Consider the following 27,870-nt stretch of genomic DNA (forward strand, 5'->3'; position numbering starts at 1 on the left):
TCAGCCAATCACCTCTCAAAGAACCTGCTTTACCCCCGCCCCACTCCTCCCTGCCAATCACCGCGGGTGAAGCACCGCCCTTCCCGCCCTCTTAAGCGAGCACCGCGCGCCACCGCTCGGCGGTTGGCCGCGTTGCCCACTGCTGGATGCGTCTCCCGGAAGGGCGGGGCTAAGCGCCGACCACGCTTATGCGGGGACCCTCGGGATTGGCCAGGAGGAGCCCCGCGCTCTGACCCCGCCCACCCCGCCCTTGACTTCCGAGTCGGAGACTCTGGGGATTGGTTCCCGGCGGACACCCAAAGAAGCCAAGAAAAGGTCCCACCTCCCTCCCGCATCCTGGAGAGGGAGCTCCATGGATTGGTCCTGGTAGTCAGCCCGCGCCGACCGGCGCTCCAGGATTGGCTGAGGGGGCGCTCGCGCCGTCGGGGAGCGTTGACGGTGATTGGCCAGAGGGTGGGGCCGGCTATTTGAAGGAGGCGCGCGGACAAGATACGCGCTTCAGACCGCGGTCAGAAGAGGCGGGAGTGGATTTGGGCAACGCTGCTCTGCTGACCCTACGGGACCCAGACGCGGGCTCGGCCCCAGCTCTAGCCTCAGCCGCGGCCCGACAAGGCGATGGCCAAGGTGTCGGTGCTGAACGTGGCGGTGCTGGAGAATCCGAGCCCTTTCCACAGCCCCTTCCGGTTCGAGATCAGCTTCGAGTGCAGTGAGGCCCTGGCGGACGGTGAGGCTGGGCCTGTGTGGAGACACCCCCCTCCCCTAGGCCAACCCCGACTTTCCCTTGGAGACTACCCGGAGGCCAACCCTGTGAAACACACTCCTTCTCCCCAAACCCCGATCTCCCGTGAACCAATCCCCCCTCCAGCCCCGACTTTCCCTTGGAGACTACCCGGAGGCCAACCCTGTGAAACACACTCCTTCTCCCCAAACCCCGATCTCCCGTGAACCAATCCCCCCTCCAGCCCCAACCTCCCTTTGGAGACTACCCCCACTCCCCACCCTCACGACTACTCCCGTTCTCCCCCGTGGAGTCCTCATCATCCTCCTCTTTCTCCTGTGGCGCTCCTCCTGGACACCCGTTTACTATGTTAAGACCTCAGCCTCCTTTCTTTAACCTGAAGAGATCCTCAGCCACCCCGTCTTCCCTGTAGTAAGAAATACCCCCACCTTCTATTTCTGTATGAGCAGATTGCCATTCCAGCCACCCAGTCTTCCCCACCAATTCCTTTTTCCCTGTAACGAGACACTCCGCCTAATTTTTTTTCTATGGTGACCCCAACATCCAGCCCCCTCAAATTTCTCTTACGGAAACCCCAGCCCCCTCCTATTTCCCATATGGAAATCTCAGCCCCCTTCCCCATTTTCCCTGTGAAGACCCTCTCTTCCTATGGCAAGACCTCACCCCATCTCCCCATTTGTCTCCCCATAATCTCCTCCCCTACCTGCTGATATTTAAACAACCCCAACTTCACCCACTTCTGTTTGTTTTCTACGCCTTTAACCAGGCTTCCCTCCTTAGTCTGGCCCCAGCTCCACCTGGGGAGTATGGCCTGGCTTCTGGCTCCAGGCTTTGAAGATAACCGGTCTCCCCAGCTCCTGTTCCTCCCTCCTCTCTGTGGACTTCAATGATCACACTCAAATCTGAGGGGCGGCCTGGCCAGGAGAGCATTAGCAGTTTCCTACTGTTTGCTGGCCAGATTCCTGCTGACCTACTGCAGCAGAATCCCAAAACTTTTGATGGTCTGACCTAGTCTTGGGGGTGGGTGTGCCAGGTTGAGCCCTGACAGGATCAGGCTTTAAACAATCAGCTGGGAGGTCACAACCTTTTGTGCATCTTTTCCAAGGTGCTTTCACAGATGTACTTATTCTTCTGTGCGATAAAGGTGGACATGGCTCTCATCTCACAGATGAGAAGACGGGAGCCACAAAGAGGAAAAGACCTTTCCAGTAAAGGTCTATAAAAATCGAAAAATCTCAGGTCATTGAGCGAGTCTTGGCACCACTTTCAGGAGGAAGTACTCCATTTGACCACTTCACTTGGTGGTTAAAAGGGAAGAGGCAGCAGCCGAGCGGGTGGAGTTCTGTGAGGCCAGGGGGTGCTAACTAGCACCTCTCAGTGGTAGGCAGGTGGTTTGCCCGCAGATCGGCCACTTGGACCAGGCTGGGGTTGATGCAGTTTTGATGTGTGTGTGTGCTTGAGCTGGGCCAATGGATCAGTCTCTCCCTGGTTTCTCTCCTTTTTAAATTAAGGAGCCTACTTGTGACTAACTATAGAATAAGCCCAGTTAAATCCTTTTTGGAACAAGGCAGGGTGTAAATAAATAAATAAAGTATAGAATGACCCTGTGGAATAAGATTTAATTTTAAAGCCAGGAGGAGATGTAAGGAGCTAATAGGTTAAGGGATTCACAGTTCCCAGATGGCAGGAGATCAAGTTTCAATCAGCCTGTTTGTGCTCCCTGCATTTAAAAATGGTTGCATGGTCATTATCTAGCACTTTTATTCCTACAACGCCCCTGCTCTGTTACTTTACTAATTTGTTTATAGAATGAGAGCAGGAAAGACTAAAGTCAACCTGCTGGTCATTATTTTTTAATAGAGAAAAATGGAATGACCTCCAAGGTCGCATAGCCAGTTTGTAGAATTATTGACGCTAGGTCTTGTCTTTGAGTTCTCTGTCCAGGGTTCTTTATCTTTTCTATAACCTGGTAAAGAAAGATTGCATCCCCTATTTTAGAAGTGGAGCATAAATAGGACTGAGCATAGAATTTGTTTCCACATAACACTGTCAAAAGGGGAAAAGGGGGTGCTATTATTAATTATACCTGGACAATAAAGCTTTTGTTCAGAGAAATTCCAGTTGGAAAGCCAACTCTGGCCTGGAAGTTGAGACTCCTTGGCTCTAGCCCTAGGGCTCTCCTTAACTCTGACCTGCCAACTTGCTTTCTGCCTCTTCCCACAGAGCAGAGAGAACTTGTTTCCTGTCTCCCAAACAGATGGAGTGAGCCTGGCTTTAGAAGTCTCTTAGATCTTGGAGAAATCTCAATCAGTCTTGTCACCTTGACACTGGTGACTGAAGCTCTGAACACCCAGCCACCATTCAGTCAGTTGACCAATTATCCCAAGGGCTCCAAACTCCTTTTGCTCTCTCTTCTCAGCATCTGGAAATAGATGCTTCCAACGCGTGGGTCCACGTCAACACATTAGATGTGCTGTTCCCCTATTTAGTTGAGGAATTCAACAGATACTGCTTGAATAAGTCTTGGATCCAGACATTCTGACCCACACCTAACATGCAGTGGTCAGGCCAAGGTTTATCGGTATGATACAAACAAAGGCAAAGTGATAAACAAAAATACCTACTAGATAAGTTTTTTTGTTTTTTTGTGTTTTTTTCTTAAGGCAGGAAACAGATTCTCCAGCTAGTTCAACTACAATAATTTTTTTTACATATCTTTTATTGTTGGTTTTAGTTTTGTTTTCATACATGGTGGAGGAGCATCTTATGCAGTGGTTAGATTATAAAGCTAAGGCATAAAAACAAAACATAACATAGTCAATTTACCCTTGAAATTGCTTAGAAGGTTAGGTACACAATGTCACGTGTGTGCAATCGTGTCCTGTCCTCACTAGAAATGAGCTTGTGCTGTGTAGGTGATTGATGCCCCATATCTAATTCAAAACTGGAGTCGCTTAAGTACGCTTTTGCTTACAGCTTTAGTAGGTTTAAGGAGATTCCAACTTGTAGGTCCTCATTTCAGTCATCTTCTCTCTTCCATAGACGATTTTATCAGTTCCTCTAACTCTTTGAGTCAGGATTTCTCTGTGGTGCTTGGTTAATTCTCTGGTTTCTTTCCGGCTTGCGCAGAGGGAGCCATTGCAGCCCGTTTACCTGGCCGCCTGCGTTTCTCTCTTCCGGTCTGCACCCACAGTCTTTGTTTAGGTTTTGCCAACTGTATTGAACACTGAGCGCCCATGGCATACACCAGGGCCTGTGTGCTATTTAAATCTTTTTGTTTCCCCCCAGCACATTAGTTAAATGCACATGCATGTTCCGTGACTCCACTGGTGATGGGGGAAAAGGCCAGAAGGAAAGATACCAAATGATAGAATTTGTTGGAAGGGTGAGAACAAAGCTAGCTTGTTTTCTCTTCGTCCAAAAACATGTTGTATCTAGTTTTGTCACTACTTGTAACAAAAACAAATCAATAAACTTAACTCCTCCCTACAAATAATAAGAGATGAGTTTGACTGAATCCCAGTGAGCCCAGTGGCCACCATATCCTACAGACCTGCTAGGGTCCCTGAGTAGAAGGCCTGGATATAAACTGCAAAGGGATGTGAAGCCAGTGTGTCGAGGAAGAGCTTGGAGCTCAGGCGACAAACCTCCCTAGTCATGGCCTGGCATTGCTGTACTTCCAAAGTTGGATGCTCTTATGGGACCAAGGAACAGTTTGCTTCCTGTGAAAATTGCCACTTGTGAAACTTCCCCCGGCTGCTGGAGCCATGGGTTGTGTAATTTCAAAGAACCTAAAATAAGTTTCAGGTCTCTTGCCAAATTTCCCTGTACTAGCGTGACCTTGTCCCTGATACACTTGGACCTCCAGCAAGCAGCCACAGTCACTGGGAATTTCCTGTGATTGATGGGCAGGGTCTCATTAAGCCCTTTTCCTTTTATCTTGCTGGAACATACCCAGGCATGGGGGTCCCCCTACTGGACAGGATGCAAGAGAGTTGGGGTTCAGAGGATTGACTTATGATGCCACATTTGTCGACCGAGTCACTGTTGCCCGAATGTCTGAGAGCAGGCAGGACTTGGTGCTGGGTTTGGAGGACCTGGGAACTGGCCGGCTCCCCCAGCGACCTTGTCTTCCCTCTCCTGCCGGCTGGCTCTCCTGCTGGACTGCAGTCTACTGCCCTGCCCCAGTTGTCGAGGGATCTACTCAGTTCGGTGGCACCGGTCCCTGTGTGTGAAAGAGGATGCTGCTTCCTATCCCAGCACCCAGAGGGCAGGGCCCTGAAATGGCCCAAATCCCTGCCATTCCCTCCTCGGCCCGCCTTTGTGCCTCCATCACGTGGCTCTTAATTCAACCTCTGCCATACGGTTCACCCTCAGGCTCTATGAGGCCCGATTTTCCCCAGAGGTGCAGGGTCAAGGTCATCTGGCAAAGCTAGGCTCACAGGAGAAACTTCCCCACTGGAAATAAAGCTTCGCACCTTCCCCAGTGTTCAGGACCACAGTCCTGGCATATAATGCCCAGTGGATGTCAGGTGTTCTTGGGTATAAAAATCTATGTGTATTAAGGACTTATTCCAAAACTAACACGAGAAGACCCCCTTCCCGACCTTCTTGCTGTCGAGCTTTTTCAATTCCTTAACGCCCTGTGTCCTTGCAGACCTAGAGTGGAAGATCATCTATGTCGGCTCAGCTGAAAGTGAGGAGTTTGATCAAATCCTAGACTCGGTGCTGGTTGGCCCTGTCCCAGCAGGGAGACACATGTTCGTCTTTCAGGTAAGAATCCCATAGGCCTTGACGCCTAGAAACATCCTCTTCTACCCAGAAGCACACACAGTGGTTCAGTGGTCCAAAGTGCAGGTTCAAATCCTGGCTCTGCTCTCAAGCCCTGTCTGACCTCAAAGGTGCTTCAGATACCTTTCTCTCCTCCACCTCTATGTCACAGCTGTTACCAGGAGCCACTGACTGACAGCTGAGCCTCATTATTCCTGGGAGTTTTGCTCTATAAAGTTGCTGCAAATGCTGAATTAGTGAATACTAGAGGGAATACAGGGTTAGGTTCCTGTGAGTCACATTTTTGTTAGCCAGTCAATACTTAATCTTGTGTGTTTTGCTGTTTAAAGATTCCCTGGCTTAGTAGTATTGTTGGTTTACTCACATTGAACTCATGGCCCACAGCACTATAACTCACGCCTGAACAACGCTTATCTGACACACGGATTTTCTCCGTCAGGTACATCCCCGCCTTCTCGCTCTTGTGGACATTAGACAGCACTCAGCACTATGCTTTGGGGCCCTTTTAAACAGCAAAATTACCAGCAAAACACAAAAAAATGCAAAAAAAAACTAAGACCGCAAAAAAGGAAGCACGTTTACAGTCTGAGAGCTGGAACAAAAAGGCAGAGTGTTACCTCATTCTACCTCAGCTGGAAACATACACACTGGGCTACTCAAATCCCTTGCTCTGTGCATGTCCTCGAATGATCATGAAAGCCCCGGACTATCGATTGGGGGGTTATAAGTACATTTCAGCAAGTAGTCGAATTTACAAATACAGAATCCGTGAATAAGGAGGATCCACTGCAGCTGCTAAATGGCTCTCTAACCCGTCATCACAGGGGTTGTCAGAAAAGCAGATTCAGTGTCATTCTTAGGCACACTAAAGTTTGAGAGCCTCTGCTCAGATCCATTCACTTAACTTCCACCTTGGCTATTCCAGCCCTAGTCTAAGCAACCTCATCCCATCACCTAAGCCCTCACCCACTTACATCCGGTCCACCAGCCCTGTCTACCCAACAAGCAGGGCCGGCTTCCTGGGCATGCAGTCACACAGCACCCCACGCTTGCTATAATGTTCTGCTGTCACTGGCTGAAACTTAACAATTTTTGAACAGGAGGCTCCGTGGTCTCATTTTGTATTGGTCTCATTTTGCACCATTTACGTAGCCCATCCTGTCAGTAACAACACACGCCAGATCTGTCCACTTCTGTCTTTCTCTACTGCCTGGTCCAGGCCACTGTCATTCTCTCAGGATGACCTCTGTAGCCTCCTGCTTAGTCTCCTTGACCCCACTGAGCCCTCCTCCTATCACAGCTCCACTGGCCTCCAGAGGCAGCTTTTCAGACAGGAGCAATGCCATACTTACATCTTGCTAAACGTTCTCGGTCTTTTCTAAGCCCTTGAACTGGCCCAGCAGGCCATGATTGCCCTGGTACCCACCTGACCACCTGTTCAGCCTCATTTTATACCAATCTCCCCCTTGCTTACTATACTCCTCCTTAGCACCATATACTTCTCCTGGGTGACATCTGTCACATTTGGCATTTTACAGCCATTTGTATGATTGATTCTGTCTTCCCTACTCGACTGAAAACTCCCAAGGGCAGAAACCATACTTTTGGCTCAGTAAAGATGTGTTGCCTGAGAATCGTTGTATTACCAGTCAAGGCGTGACTGGCAATCAGTGCTAAGGCCCAGCATATGTTCCCCCTAGGCTGATGCCCCCAATCCATCCCTCATCCCGGAGACCGACGCCGTGGGTGTGACTGTGGTTCTCATCACCTGCACCTACCATGGACAGGAGTTCATCCGAGTGGGCTACTATGTCAACAATGAGTACCCCAACCCTGAGCTGCGGGAGAACCCACCCCTGAAGCCAGACTTCTCTCAGGTGGGGCCTGTCGCTGCACTTCCTGCTTCAGATAGGCAGGCTCTTTTGCACCTGGGGTTAGTTGAGTCCTTGGACTTGGAAGCCAACGTCACTTCTTAAAGTTTTCAAGTAGTGCTCAGATCTGGCAGCATGGGGCTGGAACAGGAGAGAGAAAGCTCTTTGTCGAAGTTTGCCTCACAGAATAAAGATTAGATAGGCCCCGGCCCTGAATCACTGCATAGGCATTCCCTTGCATTCTACACGTATTGTTGGTGGTGATGGAATAAGCAAGGTCTGCTCTTCCTGGGCTTGCGGTGGGGGTCTGAGAATGCCCCAGCTTTATGGGAGTAGCTAGACGGTGTGCTAACAAGTGTTGACGTTCCTCTTCCTGCCCCAGCTCCAGCGGAACATCTTGGCCTCAAACCCCCGGGTGACCCGCTTCCATATCAACTGGGACAACAACACAGACAGGCTGGAGGCCATAGAGAACCAGGACCCCACCCTGGGCTGTGGCCTCCCCCTCAGCTGCACTCCCATCAAGGGCTTGGGTCTCTCTGGCTGCATCCCTGGCCTCCTCCCTGAGAACTCCATGGACTGCATCTAACTGTGGGACTCTGGGCCCAGATGGGACCACAGCCAGTCTCCTGGCACATCTGGAGGGGGCAGCCAGGCCTCACGGACAGTCTTGTGGAGGCCATATTGAGGACTTTGGGGCCGTCAGCTGTATCCAAGACAGTCAAACTTGGCCCCGAGGAAGGAAGGGGCCTCGGGTCTTTCCTAGCCCTGGCCCAGAAGGATCATCTCACCTCTACTGCCCAAGCCTGAAAGAAGCAGGTACTTGAGTTCTTCATTCTTTCTGACTTGTGTTCTTCCTCTCTTCCGCACGCACTGTAAACTCCACCTGCAGGCCACTGTGCCACGGTGCTCCCATGAGTACCATTGACCCAAAGCTCTTCCCACAGACCTCGCTGGCCTACCCTGAGGCTTTCTTGGTCAATGCCTGGCAAGGCTCCGGCCCTGTTGTGGGGGAGGCTCTGTCATTTCTTTCCCTTCCCAAACATCTGAGCAGAACCACCCAGCTTTCTGGAGTCACAGGCCAGGAGTCTTGGTAGAGGTGGATTTGGAATTAACTTCTGTCCCTCTCCTAAGATGATTTTTAGCTCTTTTCAATCAAACAGTCCTCTGGAAAACTGTTCCTGAGGGTGATCAGCAGGATGCTGAGGAAAGATGGTTGACTCTCCTCTCAGTCACAACCACCTTCCTGATACCTCCTAACTGGATGTGGCTTTCCCTGGAGGCTGCCACTGTGACAGGATGGCATGCTGGAGGGGCCTGCTGTGTTTGGTCTGTCCCAGTGTCGGTATCAGGGCCCCTCTGCTTCTGGCTGCCTTGATCTGCCCTCTGCTAAGAACTCATGCTCTCATAGGCCACAGAGTACAGACAAGGGAAGCAGCAGGGGCCCTGAAAACCTTTCCTCCCGCCGCCATGCTCCCCACCTGCACCCTCGTCCCCTTGCTGCTATGTGGATGCTGTTGTGATTACAGTTTGTATATTAAAGGGTTTTTATATTAAATATGTTTGGTTGGTCTAAAAATAAAAAGCACTTCATCTAGACTGTATCTGCTTTTGTCTCGGGTAGGCTGAGGCAGTTTTGTCCATCTTTCTTCATTAAAGGAGAGCAGGGAGCCTCTTGCCCCAGCCAGCAGGTTGACTACTAGTTGTCTCCTTGTACAGCTTCTTACTCTAGTCTTAATTGTTATAGTTGTATTCCAAACTGAGGTCCAGGGAAGGGTTTTTCTTGTCAAAACTTAAGCAAGCCGGCTGTTCCGTAGATAGAGCATAAACAGTGATTTTTCAGACTTTGACCTTGACCTGCAGGAAGAAATTAACACTGTGCTCCAAGGACACACACAGTAACATTTTTATTAAATTTTACTTAACCTTATTTTGTAACTCCACAGCCCAGATGGAGTGGTTTGGCTAGTGAGCCATTTCCCCATAATTCACAGAAAAACCCTGACTTTTCTCTCCCTGAGACTTTGGTCGCCTTAGGAATGTGGGTCCAGACAGCTGCTGGGTGGGGTGCAGGTTGTACAAGTCTAGAGACAGAGCAGTGAATTGGCTTGTGGACCTGAGGCTAGCTAGCCCTTCCAAGCACAGGAGGACTGGCTCTAGTCTCCCGCCCCTCCCATCACCTCTGGGCCTTCCTCTACTTAAGTAGTTCTCAACTGGAGGCAGTTTTGCCCTCGAGGGCACATGTAACAATGTCTAGAGATGGTTTTGGTTGTCAAAAGTGGCAGAGGAGACAGAGGTTCTACTGGCATCCAGTGGACAGAGAGACTTGGGATGCTGCTAAACACCTTACAGTGCACAAGATGCCCCCCGCCCCTCGGCAAGGAATGATCCGGCCCCGAACGTCAGTAACGTGGCAATGGGAAACTGACCTCCTCAGGCTGTGTATTAAAAGGGCACCTTAAAGGAAGGGGCATCTTGCTACTCTGCTCTAGGAGGGCAGGTTCCTTTTGCATTGCCCAGACAGGGAATCCTCAGCCTGGCTGCACCCCATATTCCTCATCTGTAAAATGGGAGTGATGATAATAGTACCTATGTGACAGGAGTGCAGTACAAAGTAATGTATTTAACGAGTGCCAGCTCATACTACTGGCATGAGCCCAGGTGGGCGCCCAGCAAAGGGATGGATACTGAGCGCCCCTCTCACAACATCCCCTGGCTCTCGGAACCCAGCATCCTCCTGAAGCTCGGTCTGTGGCTGAGGGAGACCCAGAGTACCCCAGCCCGGACTCAGAGCCTGCTACTGCTAACCTGCGCCAGGCCTTATGAATGACGACCGGCGGCCCGACGACCTATGACCCGCGGCGCCTGCCGCGCCCCTCCCCCGCTGGCAGGTGGACAGCGGCTGCGCCGGGTTGGGGGTGGGCCGCGGCGCCAACCTTGGCTGGCCAGCAGCCGCTGCCGCACTGAGCGGGGGCGGGAGACTGCGGCGCGCACGAGGCCGGGCGGACGCCTGCCTGGACCGCCTCCTGGGCCTCGGAGCGCTGCGCGGCCGCCCGCCAGCTTCGGCCGCCCCACCCGGCCGGCCGGGGTAGCAGGCTGCACCTCCGCCCCGCCCTCTCACCCCGGGATTGACACTGAACGTTCTGCGGGGGGCTTGCCGGACAGCGCGCCTCCGCCAATTGGCGGCCTAGCTGGGCGAGCCCCGGGCCCTGTCGGGAACCTCGACCAACCAGGCGCGTCGGCCCGCCTGGCTGAGGCCTTGCGAGAGCGCGAGTGGCCGGGCGTCCTAGGGGCGCGTCACGGGGCCGAGAGCCTATGTCGGCGCGGGAGGGTCGCGGAGGGCCAATGGGCGGCAGCTCAGTGCCGTCAGTCAGGGCAGCCTAGGCCAATGAGCGGCGGGCTGCGGGGGCGTCACGGACAGCAGCAGCGGACTTGGGCTGAGGTTCCCGGGCGGGCGGGCGCGGAGAGACGCGGGAAGCAGGGGCTGGGCGGGGGTCGCGGCGCCGCAGCCAGCGCAGCCAACCCGAGGGGCCGCCGCCGCCGCCGCCCAGCGCGCTCCGGGGCCGCGGGCCGCCTCCAGCACCCTCCGCGCCGCAGCTCCGGGACCGGCCCCGGCCGCCGCAGCCGCGATGGGCAACGCCGCCGCCGCCAAGAAGGGCAGCGAGCAGGAGAGCGGTGAGTGCCGGGGCCGTGACCCCGATTCCGGCCCCGCGCTGCCATCCCCCTCCGTCCATCACCGCCTGGCCCCTCCCCCCACGCGCCCCCCCCATTTCTCTCTGCTTACCCCCCTGCACTCCTTCGCGCTGTCTGTCCAAGGTTGGGGCCCAAGGCCCGCAGAGGACCCTGTAGGAACCCCCGTGCCAAAGACCTCCCCCCATTGCAAAGACTGTGCCCCCCCAGCTGTCACTGCCAACCATGGCACGTATGACCGCTGGAGCCCCACATGGGGCCCTGTCACCACCCCCTCTCCTTTCCTGGCCCTTCTCCCTAGATTCTGATCCCTCTACTTCCTCACTCACCTCTCCCACAGATGGGACCCACTGCCATACCCCCACCCAGGCTTCTGCCAGTCTGGGAGTGCTGTGGGGTCTGCCTCCCACCGGAGGGACCTTGGCCACTTGGTGACCACACCCCTCCCCCCTCCAGCCCCCGCCATCTTTCTCCTGCCCTTCCCCTCTTCACCTTATCACAGCCCCCCTCTAAACCCACTCTGCTCCCCCTGAGCATTTCCCAGAGCTACCTCCAGCGTTGTTTTTTCCTTCTGTGTCCCTTGGCATGGGGGACAGGATCTTTCTGGGTCCCTCTGCCCCGCTCTCATCCTGTCACTCTCTGTCACTCTGCTTCTCTGCTTCTCTGCCTGTGCTCCCTCCTCCAAGCAAGCGTCTGTCCCTGGCTGGGGTAGCAGACTGTTTATGAACCTAGAGAACTGCTTCAGTGCTTCCAAAGCCAAGTTTGGGCCGATCTTGATGGAATTCATTGCGTCCTGTTTCCTAGTTTGCGGGGGGGGGGGGGGGGGGCGGGGGGCGGGGTGGTCAGCAGAGAGCCCCTTCCCATCTCTTGCTATGCAGTGAGCTCTAGGCTCCTTGGAGGGCCCCTCAATAAATGGTTGTTTCACAACTGAGGCTCCTTCATTCACCCAGTCCCCTGGGCTCCTTCACCCACTCCTGGCTTGGGATGGAAAGTAGGAGATGAAGAGTGTCTGGGTTTAGCAAGGCTCATTCAGCTTGAGAAAGAGGGATGGCAGTTGGGAATAGTAGTGAGTGACATCTAATGACTTGCTTTGCCAAGGGACAGATAGATTATGATCATTCCCAGGGTTCAGCCAGAGATGGACCTGTTTCCCCCTCAGCCCCCAAATTATAGTGGCCTTTTCCATCCAGCCAAAGAAAGAGATTCTATACCTGGAAATGCCTTCAGAAATGGTCTTGAGCCCCTTCCTCAATTCCTCCAGCTGTTAAATTGTCATCACTCCAGGCCTAAAGCTGGACCTCAGCTAGGATCCCCTTCCAGTTACCCAGAAACAGAGCTGAAAAGGGAAGCCACGTACTTAATGTCCTCTCCCGGTTATTGGTCTCAAACCCCAGCATCTGGGTTCCCTGAATGCTCCCCCCAAGAAAGACCCAGGCATGGAAGTCAGGGAACTTTATTCCCACCCGGATTCAAATGGCAGAACTCAGAATCGCCAAGCAGCCATGGAGAGGCCTGACATGTCACCGATGGGCGGGGGACAGGGAGGCAAGTGCCTGTAGCTGAGTGCTTGATGACAGAGGAGCAGGTGGGTAGTGACCAAAAAAGGTCTAGGCATGAGCTTGGAGGGGACTAGGCAGAGGGGGAGGGGCCAGGCCCCCAGCAGGTGAGACTGGCTGGGAGGTGGAAGATGGAGGCAGACAGCTATATATTTCAGTGGCTCAGTTGAAAGTTAGGGAGATGACATAGTCCTGGAAAACTTTCAGGGCGTATCAAACACTTGTAGTGAGGAGGGGGGAAGTGGAAAGCTGCACAGGGAAAAGGATCCCCAAGAAAATGATCAGAGGCTCCAGAAGGAACCGCTAAGTCTCTCAGAGCGCAGGCCGGACACCCAGGAATGGACTATCAAGATGAAATAGAGCCACTAGGTCTTGGGCATCCAGGATGGGCCAGGCTAAGTGGTCTCCATTGATCTGTCTGCTCAAGTAATTTTCATAACGGACTGTTAATCCGAATTTTCCAAACGAGCTCTCTGAGTTTGACATAGATGATGCCACAGAGGTAGGATTCACATCAGATCCACCTCCCAGCCAACTTCTGGAACCCCACGATTTCCCAACTCCAACATTCTCAAGCCGCCTCCCTGATTTTTACTCTATTCACTTCTATTTTGTTAACGTAAAATAAAAATTTTGACTCACTTTCGTCCAGATGTAAATTTTGATCCGTCCTAAGCAATAATATAAATGAAATCATGGGATTGCTGTGCCAGTTATATTCTCTCTGATACACATTGAAATACAAAGTAACTAGAAAAGTGAAACATCTCTAAAATCATTTCAGGCCCTGCCAATGGGACCTATGTCACATTTTGGGAAACACCCTAAACTGTACTTCCTTCCAAGCCTTGCAGGGGCTCCCAGAGAAGGAAATCGGATGAGGAAGGAAGCCCCTCTTTGCTTCCAAGCTCTGATTCTGAGAGGATGGAGTTAGACAAAATTTGCCCTCTTGTAACTAGGATGGCGTGGGAGCCGGGTGGGGGCGGGGGTAGTAGTCAGGCCAGCCTGCAGGGGGCACCTGAATTTCATCTGCCAGACACGAGCCCGATTAGAGTAAGGAAAATGCCCAAACCTCCGTAGGAACCAGTCTAGCATCCTGCAGCCCCCTGTGCTACTATCTCCATTGCCGGGACAGGACAGCATTGGCCTCCTCCCAAGAAGGCAGGGATGTAGAACACGCCCTGGGGTAGGGTGGGGGAAGTGTATACCCAAAGATGCCACAGCCATTGGCAGGGGCCTGGGTAAGATGCTAAGAAGGCAGAGAAAAAAGACCAAACCCTGGGCCCTGAGCAAGCTGGAGGAATTGAGAGACGGTAGTGGCCCCTAGAGGCCCTGGGGACAGGAGGCTAAATGGGGCTCAGGCCTTAGCTGCCCTGGCCAAAAGCACCCCTGAGAGCTCATAGGAGAAAGGACAGGGCTCGTGAGAGGGAGCCCTCCAGAACCACCCCCCACCCCCAGGCCAGAGGGAAAAGCAGATCCAGGCTCTGAGAGTGAGAATTGTCCCCAAGAGGTCCCTAGATGGGAAGAATTGTGGCCCTCTAACATCCTACAGAGGCCTGAGAGGGCCAAACAGCCTCTGTGCATTGGCAGTTGTATGGGTGCACAAGAGGGTCCTGATAACGCACCTTTTGCCTTAGTCCAACTGGGCCTACAGTAACTTGAAGGTCCCCTCTGCCCCTCCCCTGCAGCCACTGGCCCCCAGGTTGGGTTTCTCTCCTAGCCACTACCCCACAACTCACTGGCTCCCCCTATAGGCAGGGCTCTGGCAATGGGCAGCCAAGCTGGTGCAGCAGGTCTCATGAGCCTTCCCAGCCACCGTAGTCCTGGTGCCCAGAGAGGAAGACTGAGCGATGGCTTCCAATACCAACGATGGTGAGGCGGAGCCCTGTTGCTATAGCAACTTCCCAGGCACTCTCTGACCCTCAAGTCAGGGAGAGATTGCAGTAGGGTTTAGGGAGCAGGTGGAGAGGAAAAGACTGTGAGCTCCTGGCTGGCCCTGGAAACCCTCCTTTACTAACAACCCTGGGCTGGGGGGCCTGGGAAAGAGCAGGGGGGATGGGTGGTTCAGTTCAGACAAGGGGGATAGTCCACCCAGAGTCGGGGGTATCCAGCTTAGACCCAGACAGTGGGGTGGTCGAGCTCAGTGTTGGGATTCAGCTCCAAATGGGGGTTGGTCCAGCTCAGTGATGGAGTCCAGGTTATAATAGACAGTGGTCCAGTACAGAATGAAGGGGTCCATCACACTGGGGAGTCGTCCAACCCAATGTTGAGATCTAGCTCAAATTGGGGGATTATCCAGTCCAGAATAGGGGTCCAGTTCAGAATGGAGGTTGGTCCAGTCCAGTGTTGGTGTCCAGCTCAGACTGGGGAATGGTCCAGCCAAGAGCAAGGGATCCAAGCTAGACTGGAGGAGTCAGCCAGCCCCGAGTAGGGATCCCAGCCCATACTGGGCATTCCTGCCCCAGAATTTCCAGGACAACCAGGTTTCAGGGAGCAGAGGGTCCTGAAATTGTTGTCTACAGGGGTCTGAGGCTGGGCCCCTGCCTTCTGCTGTGGCCTTGGCTTTTTGAGAGATGTTCTCTCTGTGAGCCCAAATCAAATCCGGACCAGTGTGGAAGCTGGCACCCCTCCCGCAGAAGACATGGACAGGCGGGCAGACTCCAGAAGCCAGCTGGGTTTCCCTTCTCTGCCACTTCCTGTTGTCAGCAGGGGCCATGGGTGCCCGGGCACTCTCAGGAGAAGCTGCCTCTGACCCTCCACTTCTTTTGGGATCTGAAAAGAAGGAGGAAGATGGTCAAGGCTGCTTCCCCCTCCCCCACCCCTGGGTTTAGCATTTCGTTTCCGGTTTGGACTTTCATGGCTGAGAGCAGAGCCAAGCACAGGGCAAGGTTTGACAGAGGCCAAGGACATCCCGGGATGCCATTCCCCTCTCCACCCCTGCATACGAGCAAGACAAAGCTAGATGTACCCATCTCTTTCTCGGAGCAGCAAAATTTGGGGGTGCTCCAGGTTCAGAGAGCACTTGGGAGAGAAAATAGGGTGGCTCTCATTCCCCTCCCACCCCTGCCTTTCTCTCCAGCTGCTCTTTCAGCTAATTAACGGAGCTCTGGGGCCTCTGACCTCCAGGGAGCCCCTGGCTGCTGCCTTGGCCTGAGCCTTAACTCCTTCCCCTCTGCCCAGTGGGCTCCACCCTGGGCACATTGGGTGCCATCCTCTGGGTAGTCCAGCACCCACTGAGAAAGGCAGAGCCTGGCAGCCCAGGAGCAGTGAAGTCCCTGGAAAAGGAAGTTAGCTTTAGCACCCCACCCCCAGGGCAGGCAGGCCAGCCAGGAGGGACACCCTCAGGAGAATCTTCCCACCGCCTCCTGCCAAGGAGGGCCTTTACAGACCTTGGCCAGCAGGGAGCAGGTACCTATAAATGCTTCCCTGGCAACCAGCTCCTCTTCCCCTGTCCCCCGAGGCCCTCCCAAGGAAGCCAGCTCTGAGGCTCTGTGTATTCCTGGTTTCCCTGCAAAGGGAAGGTTCCAGGGAGAGCTCAGAGCAGCCTGGGATGGATCTGGGCTCAGGCAGGGGCTGGGGTGGGGACTCAGAGACCACCTTCCAGCTGTGGCTGCAGCTGCTCCTCTGGGGCCACCTGATTGTCCGTTTCCTGGGCTACCTGCGCCACACCCTTTTGGCACCTAAGCCTCAGCCAGCACCGTGAGCCTCCCTGGCCAGGGGCAGACAGGCCCCAGATCACCCTATCCCACTGCACCCCTCATTGTACCCTCTGCTGGAAGAGGCAGGAAGCAGAGGTGAGTATGGGGGCTCCTGGCTGGGATTCCCCCCATCAGTATCCCTCTTTATCTGCCCACTCTTCCTGGCACTGCCACACCCTGCGTCCCATCCCCAAATCTGGCAAACCGATGGCACCAGAGAGGACACAGCCTGGGCTGTTCTGCACTTTGAAAGGCTAGAGCAGGGCTGTGCTAGGATCAAGGTGCCCTGTGGAGCCTCTCAGTGGGGTACCAGCAGACAGACAGAGGCACCAGCAGACAGACAGAGGCGTAGGCCCACAAGTGGTGGAAAAGCAGGATGTGGCCGTTCTCAGGGACAGCTGCGAACAAAAGGAGAAGCAAGCCCAGGCTTTCTCCTGGGTTCCTCCCAAGCCCACTCCTCTCTGACTTCTTGGGTGGGTGACAGTAGAGCCCCAAAAGGGTACCTCACCCCCACCTCCATCCAGAATGTAGTGTGTACGTTTGGAGATTTCCAAGGAAGGTGATTCTGCTAATGAAAGCATTGGATGTGGTGCAGGCCCCAGGCTTAGAGAGGTCTGACAGTTGGTGGCCCAACCAGGCACCAGCCTAGGATTCCTGGCCATTCCTTGATCACCCCCTCTGCTCAGTCATTCTTTGTAGGGCTTTTCTGGCTAACAGTCTTTCCTGAATCTGCCACTCCTGTAGCCCCATGAAAGGCTCTTAACTTTGAACGCTGAGGGAAAGACTTGGGGACAATTAGGGGGGACAGGGTTGTGGCTACCCATGAGGCTATGTGGGATTCCTGGCACTGTATATGGGTGGGATAAGCCAATGATAGGCAAAGCCAAAGTAAAAGTGTGCAGGACCCCTCAGGATGGCAACTGTCCCAGGAACAACAGGGTTGAGGACAGCTCTGTCCAAGGGCCACCCTGATGCCTGGTGACCAGTCAGAAATAAAGCAGTTAATATCATGGGCATTGGGGCCCGGGAAGTGATCCCAGGCCAGTCTTCTCACCTGTACGATGGGAGTAAGAGCAGCTCTGAGCCATCAGTGTAGGAATTAAGCACAGGAAGCATTCAGCACAGAGCTGGTACACAGGGAGGGTCCCTGAACAACCATGCGCCTGGCCCCAGGTGGCAGTTACAAGGACAGGTCCGTAATGTAAGAATACATCTGGCCACACACTTAAGATTTAAGCACTCAATGCTCCGCCTGTGTTTTATACCTCCATTTTAAAAAATACTTAAAAGCAAAATTAATAGCTAACACTTATATGGCTCTAACCCTTGCCAGGCACCATCCAACACCCTTTGCGAAGGTTAACTCATTCAGTCCTCACAATCACCCTGCCAGGTCATGATTATTATTGTCCCCATTTTACAGATGAGGAAAACCAAAGCCCAGAGGTGAGATCAGTTCCCTAAGGTCACACAGCTCATCAGGGACCAGGCCAGGATCCGAACCTGATCTCGTCTCAGAATCCTGGTCCTTAACTGCTTTTCTGGGCTACCTCTCCACATTAGCGGGAATGCCTGTTTTCAGGCCTCAGTTTCCTGGGATGGTAAATGGGGAGAATGGATAAAAGGAAAGTTGGCAAGTGAAACAAATGAGATAGTGGACACAGAACAGCAAGCCCAGGGTCCCCCAAGAAGGCTTCAGTGTTAGCCGGATGGTGATGTTTGCTTTGGGGTGCAGAGGGGCCTGCAGGGGGCGGACATCAGGCAAAGCTTCCCTTGAACCTGCTCTGGAGTGAGGGCCCCTCTATTGGCAAAGGCAGGAATGGGGCCAGCTGGGGGCCAAGGCAACAGCTGAACCCCCCAAGGGCGCCTGCTACCCGAGCCCCAGAGGCCTCCACCCGGGGCCTGGCCTCCCTAGAGAAGGGGCCAGAGGAGCAGCCAAATCCCGAGGCTATAAATACCTCGGCCGGCGGCGTCGCTGGCTGTGGAATGCCGGTCAGAACTGGGGCGAGGGGGGGTGGGCCGGCCTGGGCGCCGCCCTTTGTCCCCCTGAGGGTGACCCCCAAGTTGCTCTGTCCCCCATTTTGGACAGAGTGCAGGCTGGACCCTACCTCTCTCTGGTAAAGGGAGCCCAGGCCCCAGCCCAGATCAGCCCCCACCCCCCAACAGGCTACCCTCAGACTCAGTCAGGGCATCCGAAGACACTGGGAGAAGGTCAGGCTCTGGGCTGAGACGACTGCACCCCACTATCCACAAATCCGCATCCCTCCAGGAATAGCCCAGGACCAGGCCAACGAGATGGGGTCTCCAACTAACTCTCCTCTCTCCCTTTCAGTGAAAGAGTTTTTAGCCAAAGCCAAAGAAGATTTTCTTAAAAAATGGGAAAATCCTGCTCAGGTAAGCCCCCTGGGTACAGAGCCCTGGGAGGGTTGAGCTGATGTCCCCCCAACCCCCCACCTGCATCACTGTGACATAGCTAGGATTTTAGGGCCCTGGAGGGCTGCAGACCTGCCCTCATTTGCTCCCTAGATACCCAGGTGCTCCTGGGTGGAGGCCCCTGATCACCCTCTGCTGGGCTCCCCCACCCCATAACCCCCTTCCAACTGGCAGCCCCTGCCCCCCAGGCAGCTGCCAGCAGCTCCTGGGCCCCAGGCCAGGGCCGGATCTGGCCCCTGCCACCAGCCTTGAGGAATGCGCCCTCCACCATCTTGTTTTTCCGCCCCTTCCTCACCCGCCTGGCTCCACCTGGTCCTCAGGGCCCCCTCTGCTGGTGTCAGGGGGGATGCCCCAAACTTTGGCCCAGCAGGCTACAGGGAGCCAGGGAGTCCCTGACCCTCCGGACCCCCTCTGCCTACAGAATACAGCCCATTTGGATCAGTTTGAACGAATCAAGACCCTCGGCACGGGCTCCTTCGGACGGGTGATGCTAGTAAAGCACAAGGAGAGCGGAAACCACTTTGCCATGAAGATCCTTGACAAACAGAAGGTGAGGCCAGCCCTCACCACCCAAGAGTGGGAAGGGTACCATGCTGCCTTCAGGAAGCTTCCCCTCCAGGGTAGCCACCGATGCCAGTCCAGGCACTGGACGTAGGGTGAGACACCTTGCCTCATTCGAGGACCCCAGGAATCTTCCTAGGGGAAGTGGCTTTTATACAGACCATCTTTCTGTAAATATTTTTGAGACTCTACTTTTCCCCAGGCACTGCTCTAGAGTAGCACCATCCTGGAGAAATATACACAAGCCACAGACAGTTTTAAATTTTCTAGACCCCTCATTTAAAAGGTTAAAAAAAAAAAGAGGCAGGAACTCATTTTAACAGTGTGTTGTAATTAAGATGCTACATCTGCAACATTATCATTTCAATATATGTAACCAGTGTAGAAATATTAATGAGACATTTTCCATTCTTTTTTTCCTACTGAGTCTTAGAAATCCAGGGTGCATTTTACACTCATAACACATCTCCGTTCAGATGTCAATTTGCACTGGAAAGACAAGGAAAAGTAGAGAAATAGAAAAAGCACTGGGGAGGGTATAGCTCAGTGGTAGAGCATGTGCTTAGCATGCACGAGGTCCTGGGGATTGAACCCAGGACCTCCATTAAAAATAATAAATAAATAAACAAGTAAATAAATCTAATTATCTGCACACACACACACACACACACAAACGAAAAAGTAGATCAACATAGGCCAAATTGTTCCAAAAGGCTTGCAAGTTATCTGGGAACCACATCAAGTATCAGTTTTTAAACTTTCATTTTAGAGACTTCAAATTTTAAACCCGGTTTCCCAGTCAACCAGCCACATTTCAAGTACTCAGCAGCTAGTGTGAACTCTGCTGGACAGTGCAGGTGTAGACCCAAAGGATACAACTGTCAGCGAAACAGAAAAAGCCCCAATGCAGTGGTTTAGAGCTGGCCGAGGGGCCAGGCTGCCTGCATGTGACAAGCTGGCCTGATGTCGACTAGCTGCATGTGACCCTGGGCAAGTCACTTCCCCTCTCTCATCTAGGCTTCCAGACTGGCATGCTCCCAGTGTGAACCACTCAGGGTGCCTGTCACAGCACGTAAGACACCTGCTGGGGACAGCTGAGAGCTGATGAGGAATTAGCCTGGGGTTCAGGTGGATGTGTGGGGGTGCTCTAAATGCAGGGAAGGTATTTTTAAGCCTCCCACCCTGCCATCTTTTTTTTTAAGTGGAGGTACTGAGGACTGAACTCAGGACTTTGTGCATGCTAAGCATGCACTCTACCACTGAGCTATTACCCTCCCACAAAAACCCCCACTCCTTGAGTGCTACTCCTGCCTGTCAGTTCAGTTTCAGCTTAGCTGCCTCTTCCTCCAGGAAGCCTTCTCTGACTACCCCTTCCCCCAGACCCTGACTGGCACCTTATCTGGGCATCCATAGGCCCTGAGCTTCCCCTACCATAGTCTGACCCCTGTGGCCCAATGACTCGTGTTCTTGCCCTGAACTGCATGCCATATGAGGTCAGCCACCCAACCCAGGGCCTGACAGGCCCCAGACACTCAAAGGATTCTGGAGGCAGGAACAGGCCTGGCCCTGTCGCCCTTCTTTGTGGGCAGCTGGGAAGACGAGGACCATCTCACACCGCCTCCTCTCCACCCTCCCCTCCCACCCCTGCAGGTGGTGAAGCTGAAACAGATTGAGCATACCCTGAACGAAAAGCGCATCCTGCAGGCGGTCAACTTTCCGTTCCTTGTCAAACTCGAGTTCTCCTTCAAGGTGGGGTCCCAGCGGCCGCGAACCAGGGCCACTGCCAGGTGGAGCAGCCTCTGGGTTCCTAGAGCTGGGGTTGGGCCAACAATAACCAATGGCTGCCTGTGAAGGCGGGCCCACTGATAGGGGAGAAGGAAACCCCCTGGGGGTCAGGGGCAAGTGAGTCTGGGTCTCTGACAGACCCAAGTTCAAGTGGGCTTGCCAACTTCCAGCTTGATAACCTTGGGCAAGTCACCCAACCCAGATAACATCCCTCAAAATCTCTGCTCTGTTTTCAGCAAGAACCTGAAGTGTGGCCAGCTGCACAAACTGTGCCACTCAGCCTGGGTTGAAATCCCAGCCAGGCACTTCCTGGCTATGTGACCCTGGCGAGCAATTTCATTCCCCTAAGCCTCTGTCTCTTCATCTGTAAAATGGAGGTCGTAGCAGTCCCCAACAATCGGGACTGCCATGACAGTTCCGAGCACATCATGAGCACTCTGCGTGAGCTATTTGGGGTGCTGTCCCAAGCAATGGCTGCGAGAGATGGAAAAGGCCACTCTGGGTCTGTGACCCCAGCAGTCACAAGGGCCCCACGCTTGGATTAAGGCTCAGCTGCCACCGTCTTGAAATTCATAATCATTTTTAAAAAGAAGCCTCACACTTTTATTTTGGCGTGGTGCGGGGGGACACAAATTTTGTAGCCCATCCCGGTCCCATTTGTCAGATGACAAAACTATGGCCCCAAGAGCCTTGCTCAAGATAGTCACAGACACGAGCCATCATGGAGTTTTCTCTGCACCCTGGGTACACTGGCCAGGTCCTCTGCGTACCTCGAGCTAGCCCTCACTTTTGGCCCCGGTAAGCAGGATGGCTGCCCCATCTTTCTCACGGGCAAAAGGAAATGAGACAGGTAGTCAGTGAGCAGAGTGCCTGGTGCTTGGAACATGCTTCACATGGGAGCCAAGATTGTTGCCCTCACTTTATTTCTGAACACCTGCCAGGTAAGGTCACCAGGCCATCAGATGGGGCCCAGGGCTGGGGGAGTGGGGCCCTGATCAACTACTGCTTCCCACAGGACAATTCAAATTTATACATGGTCATGGAGTACGTGCCCGGTGGGGAGATGTTCTCACACCTGCGGCGGATCGGGAGATTCAGGTGAGCCAGCCGCGCCCCCTGCCGCACTGGGCTTGGGGGTATCCACAGTTGTCATCCATGGAAGTGGCCTCTCAGGGTCCCTGTGGGTTCTTGTTCCCTCTGGGCTGAGGAATCTGCGATCTCTCAACCACCACAACACAAAACAAACATAGTGACTTAGGTGTCACCATTTAAGTGGGCAATTTTATGTCATTTCTAAATTTGTGCTATCGTTTTATTTTATTTATTTATGTAGATATGCACTTTCCATCCAATAAAATGCACAGGTTTTCACTGTTCTGTTCCATGGGTTTTTGACAGCTGCACACACTTGTGTAACCACCACCCCAGAAAATTCCCTCGAATGTCTTTCTTGGCAAATCACTGCCCCAACAGAGGCAAATGTCCTTTCTGGCTTCAAACACCGTAAATGTGTTTGGTCTGGGTTTGGACTTGATATAAATGGAATCACACAGTCCATATTCTTTTGTCCCTTTTTTCTCTTGCTTCACATAATCATTTTGAGAGCTCACCACATTGTCGGGTATATTCATCATTTGTCCTGGTGGTGGTGTTGGGTAGGATTCCATTGTATGAATCTAGCACAATCTGTGATTCCAGCCCTCTGTTGATGGACATTTGGGGTGTTTCCAGTTTGGGGCTATATATGAATCAGGCTGTTCTGCTTATGCATTTTGGGTAGCTGGACTGGAGGCAGCTCTACAGGCCCACCTGCTGGACCACTGGGGAGCAGGCAGGCCCTGCTGGTGTGGCCGCCCACACTTACCCATCCCTTCCCTGATTGTCCCCATCAGTGAGCCCCATGCCCGCTTCTATGCGGCCCAGATCGTCCTGACCTTCGAGTACCTGCACTCGCTCGATCTCATCTACCGGGACCTGAAGCCAGAGAACCTCCTCATCGACCAGCAGGGCTACATTCAGGTGCCAACTGGGCCTGGTGAGGGGCGGCCCCCAGTGGCCTTGGCCTGAGCCCTCCCCCACCATCCAGACAACGTCCCATTCTTGTGCCCACAGGTGACGGACTTCGGTTTCGCCAAGCGTGTGAAAGGCCGCACCTGGACCTTGTGTGGGACCCCCGAATACCTGGCCCCTGAGATCATCCTGAGTAAAGTAGGCGCCTCCCTACCCCTCTTGCTGCCTTGAGGCCTGCTCCACCAGTGCCCCCTCCTTATCCTTCTCCCCTCACCTGCACCCCCATCTCACTCCAGGGCTACAACAAAGCTGTGGACTGGTGGGCCCTGGGGGTTCTCATCTATGAGATGGCTGCAGGCTACCCGCCCTTCTTCGCGGACCAGCCCATCCAGATCTACGAGAAGATTGTCTCTGGGAAGGTGAGGCCCGGATGAGGGGGCTTCACCCTGAGACAGACCCTTCCCTGCTCACTGAGGAGTCCTGCTCGCTGTCAGAACAATCTACAAGTTCATTATGTCAGACCAGGCAGTGAGGCCGGGCATACCCGCCACGCTCGCTGAAGCCACCCCTTCACACAGCCTTGCTGTCTGGTCCTGGACCCATAGTGTCGGAATCCCAAGGTTTTCCAAAACCCCAAGCCTCATCCAGACTCCTGCCTGGCCTGACATGAGGCTCTTCTCGCTTCTACTTAGCCCCCTTAGCATGAGTTTTCACAAGTTTCACAGCAGAAAAGTGAGTATGTTGGGTTCCCAGGTGCCACCCCAGACCTCTCCCAGGAGTCACATAGGGTGTAGGCCCCTGCCTCCTTTCCCAGATGCAGACTTCCTAACTCAGAGCGGGTGGGGAAGGGGTGGGGAAACTGTTAGATCCCTGGAGTGCATTAAGTGCCAGCGGCCCCGATGCACCCACCCCACCACTGTACCCCAGCACTCTGAGGGGGTGAGGAATTGGAATAGCAGAGAACAGACATGTCTGGTTCATCCCAAGAGAGGTTGGGAACCCCACCTCTGTCCTCAGCTCACCTACCTCACCAGGAGGAGCAGCCATCCCTCCATTTGGCCCAGGAAATGGGGGAGTAGCTCCTAGCTCAGCCTAGGTGGGCTGACCTGTCTCTGAGTCTCGACTCTGAAATTTCAGGCAAATGTCTTGGCTTCTCTGAGTTTCATCTATCTCAGAACTGGGGGACCAGCCACTTGCCTCTCAGGGAAGTTGAGAGAATCACCAACTGCAAAGTGGGGCCACTGAGAAAGGAAAGATGGGGCAGGGAGTAGCTCAAGTGGTAGAACACATGCCTAGTATGCACAGCGTCCTGGGTTCAATCCCCAGTACCTCCATTAAAGTAAATAAATAAGTTTAAGAAAACCCTAATTACCTCCCACCTCAAAAAATAAATAAATACATTTTTTTTAAAAAAAAAAAGGGAAGATGAGGTACCTGCCATTTGGCAGAATAGAAATTGCCGAGAAAATGGCCCAGGGGTAGGAGAAACAAGGAAAAGGAAAAGCCACAAAAGTTTCAGGGCGGGAGTGGAGATGAGCATGGCTCCCTTCTTTTTAGCGTTTTCCAGTTCCCATGCACCCTCAGTGGGATTATCTCCTTCATGTAACCCCAGGATATCTGCCCCATGCCAGAGGGGCAGGCACAGGCCCAGAGAGGTTAAGGGCCATGGTCAAGGTCACACAGCATGTTACAGGCAGAGCAATGCTGGAATTCAGTTCTCATGGCTGTAAATCCAGTGACTGCTTGTCTATAAAGGCTGTGGGCTCAAAGCATTTGGGGAAAGCTTCTGGAAGAGTTGAACTGAGCCTTAAAGAGTAAAAGAGCTGTAGCTATATAGAGATAGAGAGAGAGAAACAGAAAAACAATGATTTCTCTCGGAAGCATGAATATTTCAGAAGTCCCCAGACCCCAGCAGAGCCACCTTAGGAGCCAGTGGCTAAGAATGGAAGTTCTGGAGTCCAACAGACCCAAGATGGAACTACCCGCTCCTGCTCCTCTATGTGATTTTGGGCAAGCTGTTTAACCCTCCCAAACCTGTTTCCTCTTCTCTAAAATGGGAACCTTAGAGCAGCAGTTCTCAAAGTGGGCCCCTCTCTAGCAGCATCAACATGACCCAGTGAGAAATACAGTTTCTCAGGCCCCACCCAGACCTCCTGAATGAGAATCTCCAGCAGGCCCAAGAAGCTGTTTCAATGGGTTTCCGACGCACACTCCGGTTTAGCATCCTCCACCCAATAAGATTTTGGATGGTAAAGGTAGTGTTCCGGGCTCCCCAAGCTCTGAGCCAGTTTCCCAACTTGTCTGTGTTGCCCCCTCTCCAGGTGCGGTTCCCATCCCATTTCAGCTCTGACCTGAAGGATCTGCTGCGGAATCTTCTGCAGGTTGACCTCACCAAACGCTTTGGGAACCTCAAGAATGGGGTCAATGACATCAAGAACCACAAGTGGTTTGCCACGACTGACTGGATTGCTATCTACCAGAGGAAGGTGGGCCCCCCTCACCCATCCCCCCGTGTACTGAGGGTTCTGAGGGGAAGGCCAAGAGCCAGGGAGTGTTGCCAGTGGAGAGGTGGAAAGGAAAGAGGAGTCTGAAAAAATCCTGCAGGGTCTGGGTCAATCTAGATGAGGCAGTTTAGAGCAATAGGAGTTAAGAAGTAGAATTGTGGAGCCATTTGGCCACTCTGTGACCTTAGGCAGGAGACACCCCCCCGCCCCGAAAGTAATTTCCCCATCAGTGAGTTGGCTATAACAAGGTTCTTGGGCTGTTAAGCTGAGTCCACACCCTAATGCTAAGCTCAGGCCTGGGTCAGAGTAAGTTATCTCATGAATGTTAACCCATTCGCATTTATTGTTGTAGCAATAATTATGTTGACTGCTGAGGTCTGAGTGGTTCTTGACCCCTCTCCAGGTGGAAGCTCCCTTCATACCAAAGTTTAAAGGCCCTGGGGACACAAGTAACTTTGACGACTATGAGGAGGAAGAGATCCGAGTCTCCATCAATGAGAAGTGTGGCAAGGAGTTTTCTGAGTTTTAGGGGTGTGCCTGTACCCCCATGGGTTTTCTTTTTTTTTTTTTTTTTGGTGGGGGGGTGGGAGGGTTGGATTGAACAGCCAGAGGGCCCCAGAGTTCCTTGCATCTAATTTGACCCCCATCCTCCTCCAGGGTAGGGGGAGCAGAAGCCCAGATATTTGGAGGGATGGAAACACCAGCTGCTCCCCCTCATCCCCTTTGCCCTCCTGCCTCTCCCACCGCTTTTGCCTTCCTTCTCCACGGCCCCTAACCCCAGCCCACTTCTGCCTGTTTTAAACGAGTTTCTCAGTTCTTCCAGTCAGACCAGGTCATGCTGCTGTGTCAGGGACAAGGTGTGGAAAGAGGGGCCCAAATTTAACTCCAGCCCCCCACCTCCCCGGCACAAACCACAGGCGCCACTCTCTAAGAGCGAATGAACGAAAAGCCACCCTTCCCTTCAGAGCAATCCTGCCAGGGAAGGAGAGATTTTAGTGACATGTTCAGTGGGCCACTTGCTAGAGTTTTTTTTAAAAAACAATGTACAATCTTATTTAAGTTCCACCAATGCCTCTCTCCCTCCTTCCTCTCCCACCCCTTCCCATGCCCCTCCTCCCCAAATCCATTTTAACAAGGCTGGGAAGCAGACTGTAAAGGAAGGAGCTGGGGTTCTAACCTCCCCCAAGCTGCTAATCTCCCCCATCCCCCTGCTCCCGGGGGTCCCCCTGCCAAGCCAGGAAGGGTCTCAACCCCTTGAGGAAACTCCTACCCCTTTTTGCCCCTACAGACCTGTATTCACCCTTGGGCTTCGGGACCCAGACAAAGCAGCTGCCCCTCTCCCTGCCAAAGAGGAGTTGTTCGCTTAAAAGACAGAGGGGGAGCCCCAAGTCCAGGGTCTTTCCTCCCAGCATCACTCTCCCCAAACTCCTTAATTTTATTCTCAGCGAGATTTTAATGTCCAGCCTCCTCTCAGTTAGGAAGGCAACCCCCCCCCCCGCCCCCGCAAATGGAGGCAAAGCCCCTCCTCCCCCTGATGGCCCCGGGTTCAAGGCCAGGGTTGTTGGGGAGGGGCTACTTGTTTTATTCACCCAGCAGCCTCCGCCCCCCACTCCCCCATCCTGGGCGCTCCTCCTCTGCTTAGCTGTCAGCTATCAATCACCCCTTCTCCCTCCCTCCCTCCCCATTTGTGGTTTTTTCTCTCAATAGAAAAGTCGGGAGCCACCCCACTCACCCCCACATTTGTCCCTCTTATATTTTTCTCCCCATCCCAGGAGGAGCTCTCAGGCCTGGGGTGGGGCCCTGGGTGGGCGCGGGGGCGATTCAACCTGTGTGCTGCGAAGGACGCAACTTCCTCTTGAACAGTGTGCTGTTGTAAACATATTTGAAAACTATTATCAATAAAGTTTTGTTTAAAAAAAAGTGTCACTGGTGTTCTCGACTTCGGTCACCCACCCACACACCCCCAGGGGGAGTGAAAGGGAATTTCGGACCCCAGCGTCCAGGCCGATCAGCACCTGGCCTTGAGTCCTGGTAAAACCGGGTTTAGCTGGAATTTCGCCACTGCCCCCGCCCCGCAGGAGAAGGGGGCGCCAAACTGCCCTTTGACCCCGGATTAGGGGTCCCCGCATTTCTGAGGCGCGCCCCCTCTGCGTCCAGCCCGAGGCCGAAAGGGCGGACGCTCTAGGGAGACGCTGGGGCTGGCGCGCCCGGAGGCCGATCGGCGGCGGGGGC

At 53.6% G+C, this 27,870-nt stretch overlaps 3 protein-coding genes across 3 annotated transcripts; all 3 read left to right on the plus strand.

The window, feature by feature from the left end:
• Window positions 1–288: 288 nt before the first annotated feature.
• ASF1B (anti-silencing function 1B histone chaperone) lies at window positions 289–9,000 on the plus strand. The gene is made up of 4 exons (XM_010954146.3): window positions 289–724; window positions 5,397–5,512; window positions 7,231–7,407; window positions 7,784–9,000. The coding sequence occupies exons 1-4, from the start codon at window positions 616–618 to the stop codon at window positions 7,988–7,990; spliced, it is 609 nt and encodes a 202-aa protein (XP_010952448.1). The 5' UTR covers window positions 289–615; the 3' UTR covers window positions 7,991–9,000.
• A 1,815-nt stretch (window positions 9,001–10,815) lies between these two features.
• On the plus strand, window positions 10,816–27,335 carry PRKACA (protein kinase cAMP-activated catalytic subunit alpha). Its single transcript, XM_074350603.1, has 10 exons — window positions 10,816–11,076; window positions 18,678–18,739; window positions 19,200–19,328; window positions 20,990–21,088; window positions 22,140–22,222; window positions 23,017–23,143; window positions 23,237–23,332; window positions 23,431–23,553; window positions 25,456–25,620; window positions 26,042–27,335. The coding sequence occupies exons 1-10, from the start codon at window positions 11,031–11,033 to the stop codon at window positions 26,165–26,167; spliced, it is 1,056 nt and encodes a 351-aa protein (XP_074206704.1). The 5' UTR covers window positions 10,816–11,030; the 3' UTR covers window positions 26,168–27,335.
• Window positions 11,143–18,165, plus strand: SMIM46 (small integral membrane protein 46). The gene has a single exon (XM_074350606.1). The coding sequence runs from the start codon at window positions 16,066–16,068 to the stop codon at window positions 16,348–16,350; it is 285 nt and encodes a 94-aa protein (XP_074206707.1). The 5' UTR covers window positions 11,143–16,065; the 3' UTR covers window positions 16,351–18,165.
• Window positions 27,336–27,870: the final 535 nt, after the last annotated feature.

This window comes from Camelus bactrianus, chromosome 22 (assembly GCF_048773025.1).
Source record: "Camelus bactrianus isolate YW-2024 breed Bactrian camel chromosome 22, ASM4877302v1, whole genome shotgun sequence".
Lineage (NCBI taxonomy): Eukaryota > Metazoa > Chordata > Mammalia > Artiodactyla > Camelidae > Camelus > Camelus bactrianus.